Source organism: Triticum dicoccoides, chromosome 6A (genome assembly GCF_002162155.2).
Source record: "Triticum dicoccoides isolate Atlit2015 ecotype Zavitan chromosome 6A, WEW_v2.0, whole genome shotgun sequence".
NCBI classification, from domain to species: domain Eukaryota; kingdom Viridiplantae; phylum Streptophyta; class Magnoliopsida; order Poales; family Poaceae; genus Triticum; species Triticum dicoccoides.
In genome coordinates this window covers 228,909,504-228,922,981 of record NC_041390.1, presented here as the reverse complement: position 1 = coordinate 228,922,981, position 13,478 = coordinate 228,909,504, and the positions used below count along the sequence as shown (strand labels likewise).

At 48.2% G+C, this 13,478-nt stretch overlaps 1 protein-coding gene, 1 long non-coding RNA gene and 1 pseudogene across 5 annotated transcripts in view; 1 reads left to right on the top strand and 2 right to left on the bottom strand.

The window, feature by feature from the left end:
• The window catches only part of LOC119316688, a 9,452-nt pseudogene extending 3,561 nt beyond the window's left edge, over positions 1–5,891 (bottom strand).
• Positions 1–12,942, top strand: part of LOC119316689 — a 16,716-nt gene extending 3,774 nt beyond the window's left edge. Inside the window, exons 2-7 of one of the 4 annotated variants that reach the window (XR_005153185.1) lie at positions 8,322–8,968; positions 9,076–9,134; positions 9,250–9,424; positions 9,524–9,672; positions 12,206–12,314; positions 12,435–12,942. This is a non-coding gene — a long non-coding RNA (uncharacterized LOC119316689). Of the gene's footprint in view, positions 1–8,321; positions 8,969–9,075; positions 9,135–9,249; positions 9,425–9,523; positions 9,836–12,205; positions 12,315–12,434 lie in introns of those variants that run through there. The other 3 variants (XR_005153186.1, XR_005153187.1, XR_005153184.1) reach the window with 3 other exon arrangements.
• LOC119316687 (cysteine synthase-like) lies at positions 6,863–9,066 on the bottom strand. Its single transcript, XM_037591048.1, has 7 exons — positions 8,919–9,066; positions 8,703–8,830; positions 8,391–8,593; positions 8,196–8,324; positions 7,735–7,893; positions 7,402–7,595; positions 6,863–7,289 (listed from the first exon to the last, which is right to left on the bottom strand). Exons 1-7 carry the CDS (start codon positions 8,997–8,999, stop codon positions 7,158–7,160), a joined length of 1,026 nt encoding a protein of 341 aa, XP_037446945.1. The 5' UTR covers positions 9,000–9,066; the 3' UTR covers positions 6,863–7,157.
• Positions 12,943–13,478: the final 536 nt, after the last annotated feature.

The following is a 13,478-nucleotide window of genomic DNA, read 5'->3' as shown; positions in this document are numbered from 1 at the left end:
CAGAGCACCTGCCATTCCGGTCAAAAAAATACTTATACACTTCACAAGCTTTATGTCGACACAAAATGGATAAGGTAAACTAGCATGTGAAAGAGCGAAACAGAAAATCACCTAGTACATCATTTGCACCCGGAAATTCTATATATTATACTCCATCAACTGGAATATCGTTATTCCTCTACGTCTTCAGTTAGTCTAGGATTCTAGAAGTGACATTTCTTCAGAGACAACATGCTGCGGGCTTCTTTCCCTGGATTTATGTTCAAACCGGAGAAGAGCGTACAGCACATCCTTCATTGATGGCCGCACTGAAGGCTGCCCACCTGTACAGATCACACCTAGCGTAAACACTGCGAATGCATCTTCAATGTTGGCTGGATCTCGAATGTCTTCATCAAGAAGATCAATTGACAGGCCATACTCTTGATACTGTCTCCATGCCCATTCTGCCAAGCAGTACTCCAAGCCTCCATCATTTGCCACCCTCCCCGTTGTGAGCTCCAACAGGACCACTCCGAAGCTGTAGACATCGACCTTCTCATTCACCTTAAGCCGGTATCCGTACTCTGCAAAAAAGCTAGTCTGCGATTAGCACATGGTACATCCTAAATATATACTAGTTTGAGTCTGCATTTCTATTTCTTACCTGGTGCCATGTAGCCAAAGGTACCACCTATGCCAGAAATTGACTCAGGATCTCCGGTTTTGAGAAGAATCCGAGCAAGCCCGAAGTCAGCTATCTTTGCTCTGAACTCGGGGTCCAGAAGGATATTGGCAGACTTGACATCTGTTATGTCCGGCCTGTCATATGGAAGGCCCTTCGGGCAATCTTAGCCCACAAGTTATCTTAGGTTAATCCGTGTGCAAGTTATCTAGGTTATAAATATAAGTTGTAAGACTCTTTTCAGATCAGGCAATAAGAAGAATATTATCTCCTATTGCCCGGCTCCCTGAGGAGCCGGAAACCCTAGCCGCCAACAGCCCTACCGCCGCCACCCTTCTCCTAGCTCGCGACGACGCCCTGCCGCCGGCGCGCCCGTTCCTCGCCACGTCCCCCTCCATCCTTCCCTTACCACCTACGCCCTAGACCTGGTAGAGTACTTGATTCTACCAATTTGGTATCCAGAGACACCAGGCCGATCATGTCACAATCTCCATCACCGCCGCTACCATCCACCTCCACCCCGCTCTCGTTGCCGCCGGCCACTGCCACCGCGATGGCGGAGATCGCATCCGGCACCACCATCACCACCGCGCCCATCACCATCACGGCGGACCCGCCTCCGCTCCTCTCGCCCGAGGAGATGTCGGGCACCCTGCGGGAGCTTGTCCAGGCGGTCAGGGGTATTACCCTCTACCTCGCCCGGAACCAGCCCCCGCCACCAAGCACCACCGCCTACGGGCCGCCGCCGCTACAGTGGCCCGCCCCGGCCTTCCAGGCGCCCTACGGAGGGGCGTCCCAGCCGCCGCCGCTGCTGCCGCACTACTCGGCTGCGGGACAGCCGTGGCCAGCATGGCCAGCCTCCACCGCGCCGCTGGGGGGCCAGACCCAGCAGCTTCTTCCGGCGTCACCGCCGGCCCCCACGCCGCAGGCGCCGGTGCAGCAGATCCACCAGGCGCCGCCGCCATCGACATTACCACCACCCGCGCCTAGGGCTACGGGTCGGCCCCTGCACCAGGTGCAGTTTCCACCGTCACCATCGCCGATCCCCGCTTGGGCGACCGGCTCGTCTCCGGGCCCGGTCTACTCCACGGCGCTGGAACACCCGACGCCCTCTCTGCGGTTTGATCACCCCTCCAGCTCGGCGAACTACGCCCCAGCGCTTCCCGACCCAGCATACGCGCTGGCGGCGACTGCGGCCGCCCCCGGGCACGGTGGGCCAACACCCCCTTGATTCGCCAAACTGGACTTCGCCACTTACGAGGGCACGGAGGACCCCCTCAACTGGCTCAACCAGTGCGAGCAGTTCTTTCGAGGGCAGCGGACGCTCGCTTCGGATCGTACCTGGCTCGCGTCCTATCATCTCCGAGGCGCGGCGCAGACCTAGTACTACGCCCTCGAGCAGGACGAGGGCGGCATGCCACCATGGGAGCGCTTCCGGGAGCTCTGTCTCCTCCGGTTCGGGCCTCCTATCCGCGGGAGCCGATTGGCGGCCCTCGGCCGCTTATCTTTCACATCCACGGTGCAGGACTACGCCGACCGCTTCCAGGCCCTGGCGTGCCACGCGCCGGGCGTCTCCGCAACCCAGCGCGCCGAGTTATTTGTGGGCGGTCTGCCGGACCACCCAGGATCTCCAGTCGGCCATGTATTCCGCCCGCGCGTTCGAGCGCCGCGCGGTGGCCATCCAGCAGGAATCACCGTCCCAGACTGCCGGGTCGCTACCCGGACCGGATTCCGCGCAGGGTCGGCCTGTGCAGGCTTCTGCGGCACCCCTCGCCGCGACCGCGGGGCGCCCGTTCCGCCGGCTCATCCCAGCTGAGATACTCGAGCGTCGCCGCCAAGGGTTGTGCTTCAACTGCAACGAACCCTACAAGCCCGGCCACGCCTGCCCGCGACTCTTCTACCTGGAGGTGGCAGACTACATTCCGGAGGACGCCGTCGCCGCCGACCTGGCCGCCCCAGATGTCGAGAAGGTGTTTGACGCTGGTTGATTACCTCGAGGAGTTCAAGCAAGCGCTTCCCCACCTTACAGCTCGAGGACGAGCTGTTTGTGCAGACGGGGAGAAGTGTTATGTCCGGCCTGTCATATGGAAGGCCCATCGGGCAATCTTAGCCCACAGGTTATCTTAGGTTAATTCGTGTGCAAGTTATCTAGGTTATAAATATAAGTTGTAAGACTCTTTTCAGATCAGGCAATAAGAAGAATATTATCTCCTATTGTCCGGCTCCCTGAGGAGCCGGAAACCCTAGCCGCCAACAGCCCTAACCGCCGCCACCCTTCTCCTAGCTCGCGACGGCGCCCTGCCGCCGGCGCGCCCGTTCCTCGCCACGTCCCCCTCCATCCTTCCCTTACCACCTACGCCCTAGACCTGGTAGAGTACTTGATTCTACCAACATCACAGTGCACTATGGCGGGTGAACTATCATGGTGCATATAGCAGAGACCTCTTGCCGAGTCGATGGCAATTTGCAATCTGGTGGGCCAATCCAAAGGTGCCAGTGAACCAACTCTATCCCTCTGATGGAGCCACCTGTCTAAGCTACCATTTTCCATGTACTCATAGACAAGAAGCTTTGCCTCTGAGCTTGAGATGCAGCAGAGCAGCTTGACAATGTTTATGTGCCGGATCTCACCCAATATCTGGACCTCTGCAAGGAAGTCCTTCTCGAGCTTGCTGTCAAGGTTCTGGGCGTTCCATATCTTTTTAACAGCCACCATTCTACTACCACCTTCTCCATCCACAACACTAATTCGGTACACCTTGCCAGACCTGCCACTTCCAATCCAGTTCTGCTCACAGAGCCCAGAAAGAACATCATACTCTGTGAAATGCAGTGCATGGAACTGGGTCAGCTTCCATGATAGAGGATCTTGGGTATTCTTTTGCCTCTTTAATAGCAAGAAACCACCAACTGCTGAACCCACAAGCATGATACTGGCAAGAACAAGAAAGAGGGCTATAAGCCTCCTGGAGATATCATTGTTGTTATTTGCTCTTGCACTGCAAATTGGGAAATTAGGGATGGAATTATTTGATGAGACACAGAGGCCTGGATTGAAGAGGAAGCTTCGCTCATATGCTTCGTTTTGCAATGATGTTGGAATTTCCCCCGTGAGTTGATTCATGGAGAGGTTTAGAAAGTTCAGTTTCAACTTATTGATCGCTTTTGGGATCTCGCCAGATAGCGCATTCGAGGAGAGGTCAAGGATGGTTAGCCCTGACATAAATCCAAACGCTGCAGGTATAGTACAGATATCTGATTTCCACTTAGATTAAGTGCATTGAGCTTTAGCACTCCAATTGTCATGGGTATTGATCCAGTAATTTGATTTCCAGAAAGGTCAAGTTCTGTTACCTGTGAAATACCCATCAAATTCCAGGGAATTTCGCCACAAAGAGAGTTGTTTGCTGCCCTGAATACTTCGATTTTGCCTGCTAAAGTCGGAATGGGACCAGAGAATCTATTATTGCTCATCTCAAGACGTGTAAAGTTCCATGGAAGCTGGGTAGGAAAGGTCCCAGAGAAATTGTTGTTTTGGATCATAACTGTCGTTAGCTCATTTGTCACCACTGACCAGATGCTCTTGGGGAACTCTCCAGTAAAATGATTGTTGTACAGCATTAAATTGTTCAACCGGTAGCAGCCGTCTAGCGATTGTGGAAGCTTTCCATAAAAGTTATTATTGAACACAACGATGTCATATAACTTCCTGTTGGAGCAAAGATCAGCTGGCAGCTCGCCCGAGAGGTTATTGTTGCAGACCTCAAGATTACCTAGTGGTGAGTGCTTACCAAGCTCTGGTGGAAGGGAACCAGATAACATGTTCTCAAATAGCCGTATATCGCTGAGATTCGGCAGCAACCCAATGCTTGGCGGTATTGACCCATGAAGTTGATTCGTGTAGAGAAACAACATGGTAAGGTTGATGAGCCTACCAAAGTCATCTGGTATTGTCCCTGTCAGATTGTTTGAGGACACATCAAGCTCTACCAAGTTTACGGCGGTGACACTGGAGGAAATCTCGCCTGTGAAACTGTTGGCAAACATGTACAAGTACTGAAGCTTCTTATGCTGCCATACCCATGTCGGAATTGTGCCTTGCAGCATATTATTTGACACACTCAACAGACTGAGCTCTGTGAGGCTTGACAGGCTCTCAGGGATCTCACCTGTCATGTTCATACCTGACAGCCACAAGTATGTGAGACGTGTCAACTTGCCAAACTCAACTTGAAATGGAGCTGGCAGAAATGGATTTTCCGCTAGTGTCAGCACCTCGAGGTTGGCCAGATTGCTGATGTCCTTTGCTGGATAACTTCCGTCAAACTGGTTGGTGTCGAGGAGCAGCGACTTGAGCTTTGGAAACCATCCAATCGATGGTGGAATTTCCCCCATGATACGATTGCTTGATAAGTTGAGATGCTCGAGCTTTGCTGATAAACTGTTTATGTCAGCTGCGAGTTTCCCACCAAAGGCATTGTTGGAAAGGTCTAGGTACTTCAGATTGGAGCAATTGTAGAGTATGGTAGGGAATGAAGTGGAGAAGTTATTGTAGGAGAGGTCCAAGTAGGTAAGATTCTTGAGGAGGCAAAGGGACGGTGGGATTGGTTTCCTAAAGGTTTGCCGTGGAAGGGAAATGGCAGTGACCAAACCATCTTTGCATGTAACTCCTCCCCATTTACAGTGGTTAGAAGAAGTGAGGTTCCATCTGCCAAGCACAGGTGATCTCCCCCAATATCTCTCGAGTCCCAGAAGGATTTGGTGTTCATCACCAGATTGGTTTGTGAACTGTAGGCAAGAAGATCTGGGCAGCAGAGACAGCAGTATTGTGAATAACAGGAAGAAGCTGGAGCATTTTGGTTGAAAGCAAGAGGAATCCATGGATTTTTGGTCCCAGTAGGATTTGGAGTTCATCACCAGATTGGTTTGTGCACTGTATAGGCAAGATTTGGGCAGCAGAAATACCAGTATTGTTGTAAAGAACAGGAAGAAGCTGGATTTTGGTTGGAAGGAAGAGGAACTGGGCTCTGGTTAGAGAGGGACTCGGGCTCCATGTTGTATCACTGCGAGATTTTAGCTTAATTATCACCCTGTCCTTGTAGCCCCCTCCCCCCTCTTTGTATCTCTACTCTGCTTTTCTAATTGGCTGGTGATTATTAATATATGTTCAGGCAGGCGTAAGCCCGCCATTGACGCGTCAATAAAGAAGATGGGCCACGGTGGGGTGGGGGGGCATCCACACATTTTGGAGTACTCGCTTGACCAGCAGGTCTCCTGGCCACGCTACTCAAGGTTTCCTCCTCTCTTCATAAGACTAGTCGAGATTCCTTTCAAACAGGAGATGAAAGCTTTTTGTTATTCCTGGACTCATCCGGCATCTTCCTTCAAACAGTAGGGGTCCTGCCGAAGCTGAATTTTTGGTTTAACCTCCTTTCAAACAGTAGGGGCCTTGCTGGAGCCGATTTTTTGGCCTTAGCCCCCCAAAACTGTTTGGGGGCTGTGTTTAGGGGCCCTGATGGAGTTGCTCTTAGAGAATCACATTAGCAATAATGTTGCCCTATTCTTTCATGGATATCCGTCGAACTCGCCTGGTATTATTTCCTCTATTCCCAGTTGACAATTGCAGCAACTAGGTGGAAGAAACTGTGTAATTAAATGCCAGAAGGATGCCGCTTTTCAAGTAAAAATTAGTTTAGTACTCCCTCTGAAAACATCTTATATTTGTTTACAGAGGGAGTAATTATTAAGGGTTCGAAGAGTTGCCTTTTGGCAAGATATAATTCTTGCATAAAATTGTATTACTAGCATGATAAATAATTTTTCTCTTTTTCCCGAAAAGGAGGCTTAATCCCTGGCCTCTGCATCATTGCGATGCACACAGCTACAACTACCTTTTCCATACTTAGGGCCTAATTGCAGACGCGCAGGGCCCCCAATTTCTGAGGACGGCCCTGCTTCAAGTGATCCCAGCCATGGAAGTTGGAACTATGTAACCATGCTAGGTCATGTGACAGTTAGGGTCACCCTCGTCGTTGCATGTTGGGCAGAATACCAGAAGGTTAACTGGATGTCTCAGTAAATTTGATTTGTTTTATACTACAAAAAAAATGTTTCTTTTATATCAACAGTATGGTGATGGACAAGTATGGGTGTTTGGTTTTAGTAATTAATACCGAATGGACCATGAGATTCTAGCTCTGAACTTAACTCACTTCGAGGAATGCAATGGGTTGGTCTATATCACCATGTCATCCTTCATACAAGCGTAAGGCTAGTACAAATGAGGGCTCATGATGGATCAACCATAGTGTGTTTGAGGTGATTCCTCAACCATAGTATTATACCGCTATCCTCTGTAACCTGCAACCATATGGTTTGTACTTATGACACTAGCGTGTTTTCTTTCATCTCTTAATTATTAAACAGTATCTGGTATTATGATAAGACTACCCTTCTGGATCATCCCTAAGCTGTCATTGCCTCGACCTGAACATCAGAAGGTCATGTTGATGTTGACGCACTCTTCCTTCACCTGCGCAAAGAGCTCTGAATTCAGATACCTCTCTGCACCACTGGAAAACATTGTCACAATCATCTTTCCCCTGTTCTCCTCTCTTGATGCAACCTATGAGGAAGTACCCGAATCAGAGGACTGCATAATAAGTGGATTTATATAGCATTCACTGTAGCATCTGCAAATGAGAAAAGATCCTAGACTGTTGAAAAAGAGAGCTTGCCTTTAAGCAGGCGGCTGCATTTGCGCCTGAAGATATGCCAACAAGCAACCCTTCTTCCCTTGCCAACCTTCTAGCCATGTCCATAGCTTCTTGAGTAGTTACTGTTACAATTTCATCTATCTGGGATCTATCCAGTATTTCTGGGACAAAACCTGGCCCTATTCCTAGGATGTTGTGGAAGGCTGGCTCGCCACCTACAGATCATAGGCAGGGAAGGTCTTACTGAGTTACAATCCAAGAAAGGTAGCCAGGTTACTGATGAGCATAGCCAAGCATGTCTAGCAGGAGTATCATTTATTCAATATATTTATCATAGTAGTAGTAGTTTCTTGCCTGAAATCACTGGACTTTCAGCTGGTTCAACGCATATTAATTTTACAAATGGGTTCTTCGTCTTGAGATACCTCCCCACGCCTGTGATGGTGCCGCCTGAACCTGAAGCAGCTATAAATATGTCCACTTTGCCTGCTGTATCTTTCCATATCTCAGGTCCTAAGGACATATTTAGTTCGATGCATTAGTGCCGAGGTTCTTTTTTTAGTCAGGAATCTCAAAAATAAAATAAAATACAAATAAAGAGTAGAACGTTGCATGGAAGTGTGATCCTGCAGAGGCCAACACCACATAGCAACATTTATTGCATATCATCCATCAATTTATTTCAACATCTTATAAGTTAGTCAGTTCATAGTCTTCGACTGAGTTTTGGGCCTTATAGTCAAACAATCTAAAGTTACTCAAACGCTACTGCTACTGCATCCAATTTAGTTCAAATAGATTGTGTTACCACTTACCAGTCCATCTGAAGTGGGCATCGGGATTTGCAGGGTTGGTGAATTGATCTAGAACATACACATCTTCCACATCCTTCTTCATCTGTTCTACCCTATCGAGTAAAGCTTTGAATCCATGCTGTACAGCATCTGCAGGAGACAAGGATGTTACCATCTGGCACGTGATATGAGGGTCATGGTACCTCAGGTCCTTACCAACTAATACCACTTCTACGCCAAGGAATCGCATTAGTATCTGCTTATCAAGCGAGAGTTTAGCAGGCATGAGGGCGATGAACTTGTATCCTTTCTGAGCAGCAATGAACGCCACGCCGATGCCGAGATTACCACTCATGACCCCCAGCAGCGTTGTGATGCCAGGTGTGATCAAGCCTTTCTCCTCTGCATCTTCGATCAATCTGCAAAAAGTTTCATTCATTCATATTGTTGTCGAAACTCGTGACGTTATGTATGGTACATTTGAGGTGAAGAATGTCTTCCTCGGAAGGGAGTAAAAAGAGCAGCCACCTGAGAGCACTCCGATCCTTCACAGAGGAAAGGGGCTGGTACGGCTCAATCTTCCCAATAAGCCGAGCACCTATGCCGTCTTTCTCAGTGATGTTTCTCAGTTCTATCAGTGGTGTCCAACCAATGAGCTGGAAGGCATAGAATTTACTTGCAGATTAAAGATAACAAGCTTTGTACAGTGAAGGAATAATGACTATATACAGAGAAAGTAGGCACCTGCGTGATGTTGGTGGCGATGCACTCCCCCTGCGAGGACAGCAGAGATGGTATCCCTTTCCTTCCTTCCTGCGGCTCCATTTCTCTGGTACTTATTCTACAACAAGTAAAGCTAGAACTTAACAAGCTCGTATGTCTTGAACAAATGGATGCACAGAAATAGGAGGCGCTCCAGCGTTCAATGATGTTATATAGCTGAGAAGTCCCATTCTGATGGTATACCACATGGATAAATTAATACTGAGTTTGGAGGTTTCAGGGAAGTGTCCCTGAAACTTCCATCCAGACATTTTTTTTAATTAAAATCTGTTGACATATGACACTACATCAGTTTGCAGCATGCCAATGAGATACTAAATTCAGAAAACCACCGATTGGTTGGAAGCCTAGAACTTGGAACACAAGTTTCCCTGTATGCCAAGAAACCACCGATGGGTTGGAAGCCTGGAACTTGAACCCCAAGTTTCCCTGCTTATAGAACAAGACAATCAACCATTATGCAGAGGGTAAGTAAATAATTTTAATCTGAACTGAACCATCGATCATCCTGCTGTATATGTTATTAAATACTCAAGGCAGTGATGGATTATTTCGCAATTTACCAGGTCACAAAGTGCCAAATGTATTAGACTCGTGGTCTGTGACTTCGCTGCAAGTTGAGACGACTGGTTACGTATTCATGAGCTGAAGATGCTGGGGTAATCAACACAGATTTGGCAAGCTTCCCTGCTCTCTGAAAAGATAATTAGTTAAGGTGTGTGCTATAAAACAACTCGCTGTTGTTTTGTTCATGGCCTTGCTATCAAACCTCCACTGTTTTAGTCAGTGTCTTTAAGAAACGTTTGTTTCTCACGTTCATGGTGTATCGGATTATTACATAGGAAAGAAAACATTCATCAGAGTTTTTCTGTCTTTCATCTACATTGTTGTGCTTACAAGGAGGCTGATGCTTGGATTCTACGTACATACTGCAAATAAACTTATAATTTCTGGTAAATAAAAAACCAAAAGATGACCAACCATTGTAGTCAATTAAATCATTTGAATCTGTTTACCAAAGTATCATAAGAGTGACAATTACATCGTGAGATCATACCCTAAAAGAAGCATTGTGAGATCATAAGCATTTTTTTTACCCAGTGGGCGACTACTCCTATGTCACTTAATGCCCATGGCACCCAAGCTTGATGATGTGCCTTGACCTCGCGCCAACGCAGATCAAGTAATTCGGTGGGCAAACCAAGCCACCCGCCGGCTAGCCAGGAGCACCAACCGGTCTAGCAGACCCACAACACGCACCACATGCGCACGCTTTATACTCTGTCGCTGCCATCTTCCGCCGTTCCATCTTCAGGAGTGACCCATGCACTGACCTTGCCAAACCCTTCTGCTGTCGACACCACCATGGCGCCAGACAGTGCCACCCTCTTGCGCGCGCCCATCAACACGCGTCCAGCATCGAGACCCAATTGCGCTATGTCACCGAGACCGCCTGTCGTTAATGTTGAAGATGCAACACTGCTCCACCTATTGTTCCCTTTAGCCAACACCTGCTCCAAAATGATGCCCCCAGGAGGGAGCATTGTATCGAAGATAGATGTCGTCATCATCTGATTCGGGAGACCCAGATCTAAGGTTTCCCCCGAAACATCCCGAGTGTGGTGACGCAACCTGCAACGACGATGTCTTAACAAGGAAACGACATCGGAGACGTCGTCGTCGTCCTCCATGACCTAAGTCGGCACGGTTTTCATTAGAACTCCCTGCACTCCGATCTCATCGCTGACTGGATCGGCACGCAGCCTTGCCATGTATACGTACGGTGCATCAAGAGAGGGAGTTCCTGTGGCGATGCGAGGGGGTACATACATGATAATTAGAAGTATATCATTATGATTTCCTGTGGCACCCAAGTAACTGGAATAATTAGGCCAAGGAAAATTCAAAGACAAAAGGGGTACTTTATCATGGCATGGGAGACCTGAGATGATCACCTGGCATGATAAGTACTGGCTTGGCAGGAAAAAGGGCTCTTTCCAGATTCAGACCGAGAAATGGTGGGACAACTTCAGGACACTTATTCACGAGGAGTCTGCAGCCTGTTCATTATTCAGTAGATTCTACACTATCTAGGAGACTAGGAAACTTTAGATTTGTGTCCACTTTTCACTTTCGAATCCATTTAGGACATGCTCGCACATTAGGTTCTTAATAGAAGTCATATCGATAACAAAAGTCTTTTCAAACATCAACAACAAATAATTGTAAGGTAACTGTACCACAGTTTCCTTTGTCCATCCAAATTGCGAAATCATTGATCTGGTAGCCTTAGACCTCTTATAGGGAATGAATGATTTGCGTGCGGATTTTGGAGGGCTTTTTGTGTCTCCTGTGAAATTATTATGTTCCAAACAGGCCCCAGACAATCTGGCCACTTCTGATGGCACCGCCAAAATCGATAAACGAATGGAAATGGACATCAAATATCGTCCCACAACAGAAGCCGATGCGAAATGCCATCACATTATATGATGAATGTTTCACTTTCAGTCATCAGGCCTCGGTCCTTGGCATCCACACGAAGTTGTACGTGCCTACCTGGCTACTTACCTGCCGAGATACATCCACTGAGCCTCCCCAGCAATCGCCTCCAAACACTGAGCCATCAGGTTGCATGTCCAGAAATGAGGGCTTCTTCTTTCTACACATCATTTTCACAAAAGGAAGAAGGCGCAAAAGTTCAGGGTATTAATACACATCACAGAACACAAGTCACATGGCATGCAGAAAGGCAGCTCTTCGTGCGATGGAGCAATAGTTGTCCGGCTAGTCCTACTGTATCCATCAACCCTAATTTTGGAAGGAACGTCTATAAACTGCTAGCACAGCATGCTATATAGTATTTTTTTGGTGAGACCCGACCAAAATCTTTTTGTTGAAATATTGATGCTACGTTGAAACTTAACATTAGAACAATGTCATGCAGCTCTGCTCTAGAGCTTAACATAGTAGCAGAAAAATGCTTTTTTTTAAGCCCGGAACTATAGAACAATTCTTCTACGGTAATTTTCATATAGTAAGTTCACTTGTTACTCGGGGGTGGTAATGGAAACATTGCGCCGTCAATTATGTTAACTAACCATGAAGCAGCACTTACTCTGCTCAGTTTTGAACTCTGTTTTAGCATCAGGACACTTGTAGACTTGTAGCACACAATCAAGAGGTTGTTCACAAGAGACTGCTCCAGTTGGGATTTATCTAACTGTGATGATCATTGATCAATTCAGTGTGGTACTACTGCGCATCAGGTCAAAAGGTGGCATGTTTTTATGTCACCTCTGGTGGTTCGTGCATCGCCTCATCGGAATTTCTAACGAAGAATAATGTGCAGTAGGGGTATGTTCCTGCCTCTTGTCGGTGCGCAAGTATATTTGAAGTTCTTGGTGGAGCCTATCAACCTATAGAATATCTCCAGGGGTGCTTTCTGTTAACTATCCTAATTTGATGTTTGTGCAGGGGCAAGTCGATCTTTGCACAGCGCTTATGATCGAGTTAATCAGGGTAAGAGTGGCATGCGAACTGGTGTGCTATTCTCCATTCGATTCATTTCATTGGGTTCCTTTTCGAGTTCCTGGAGTTGATGATTACCTCGATCATAATAGCACACCAGGAACTTCTTAGGTTACCTCGATCATATTATGCTGTTGCTTCTTCCACCTTCGATGCAACCTAAGAAGTTCCTGGAGTTCCTGAAGTTCCGGGAAGGGGAGGATGGCAAGAACAGGTTCCAAAAGATATTTTCTCTTCATGATAGCTTTATCTTTCACTTCTTCTTCTTCTTCTTCTCCTATTCATTTTTTGTACGAAACTCTTCCCTTATTCTTGAGTAGATAGTTCTGCACTTATATCCCCATTTGATGGTAGTCGCTAACACATAATTTATGCCAAACTAAACCATATTTCTTTAAGATTTTGAAACTGGTGAAACATTACTGTGCTCCAAACTCATCAAGCAGAGAGCAGTTATGGCATAAACAAAATCATGGAGTTGTGAATTTTATTGTGCTAACGCCTGCATATGTATGTAGTAGTGAAAGGAAAAATAGTTTCATTCATCTGTTGGTAAACCGAAGTTTTGAATTAGACAGCCCTTGTTCATCTGTGCTAACTCGTTAGCGAGGCTGGATACATGAAAAGAAAGCAAGCACCGCGATATTAACATAAAATAGAAGAAGCCCTAAACAAAAGAAGTCCAAAGCTCCCCCTCCCGCCCGCGCCGCCACCCGCGAGGCGGCCGGGGCGGGCGCCCAGATCCCGCCGCCTCCGGTCTCCCCTCCTCCTCCTTCCTCCCTCGCCGCCGCCAGGGGGCACGGCCGGGCTCGCCTGTCCGGCGCCGGCGGCGGCGGGGCCCTGCTCTTCCTCCTCCGCGCGTTGGGGGCGACGCGGGTCTCTCCTTCGCGGGCGGGCGCGGCGCGGGCGCGGGGTGCCGCGGCGCGGCGGCGCGCGGCCCTCCGGCGGCGCGTGGTGCGGCGTGGCCGGCTGCGCGGTGGAACGCGCCTC

Bases quoted from the DNA above. Each gene is read 5' to 3' on its own strand.
- LOC119316687 (XM_037591048.1), bottom strand. From the start codon at position 8,999: ATGGAGCCGCAGGAAGGAAGGAAAGGGATACCATCTCTGCTGTCCTCG. The intron at 8,831-8,918 runs GTGCCTACTTTC...TATGCCTTCCAG, and splicing joins TCGCCACCAACATCACGCAG to CTCATTGGTTGGACACCACT. The intron at 8,594-8,702 runs GTGGCTGCTCTT...AACTTTTTGCAG, and splicing joins AAGGATCGGAGTGCTCTCAG to ATTGATCGAAGATGCAGAGG.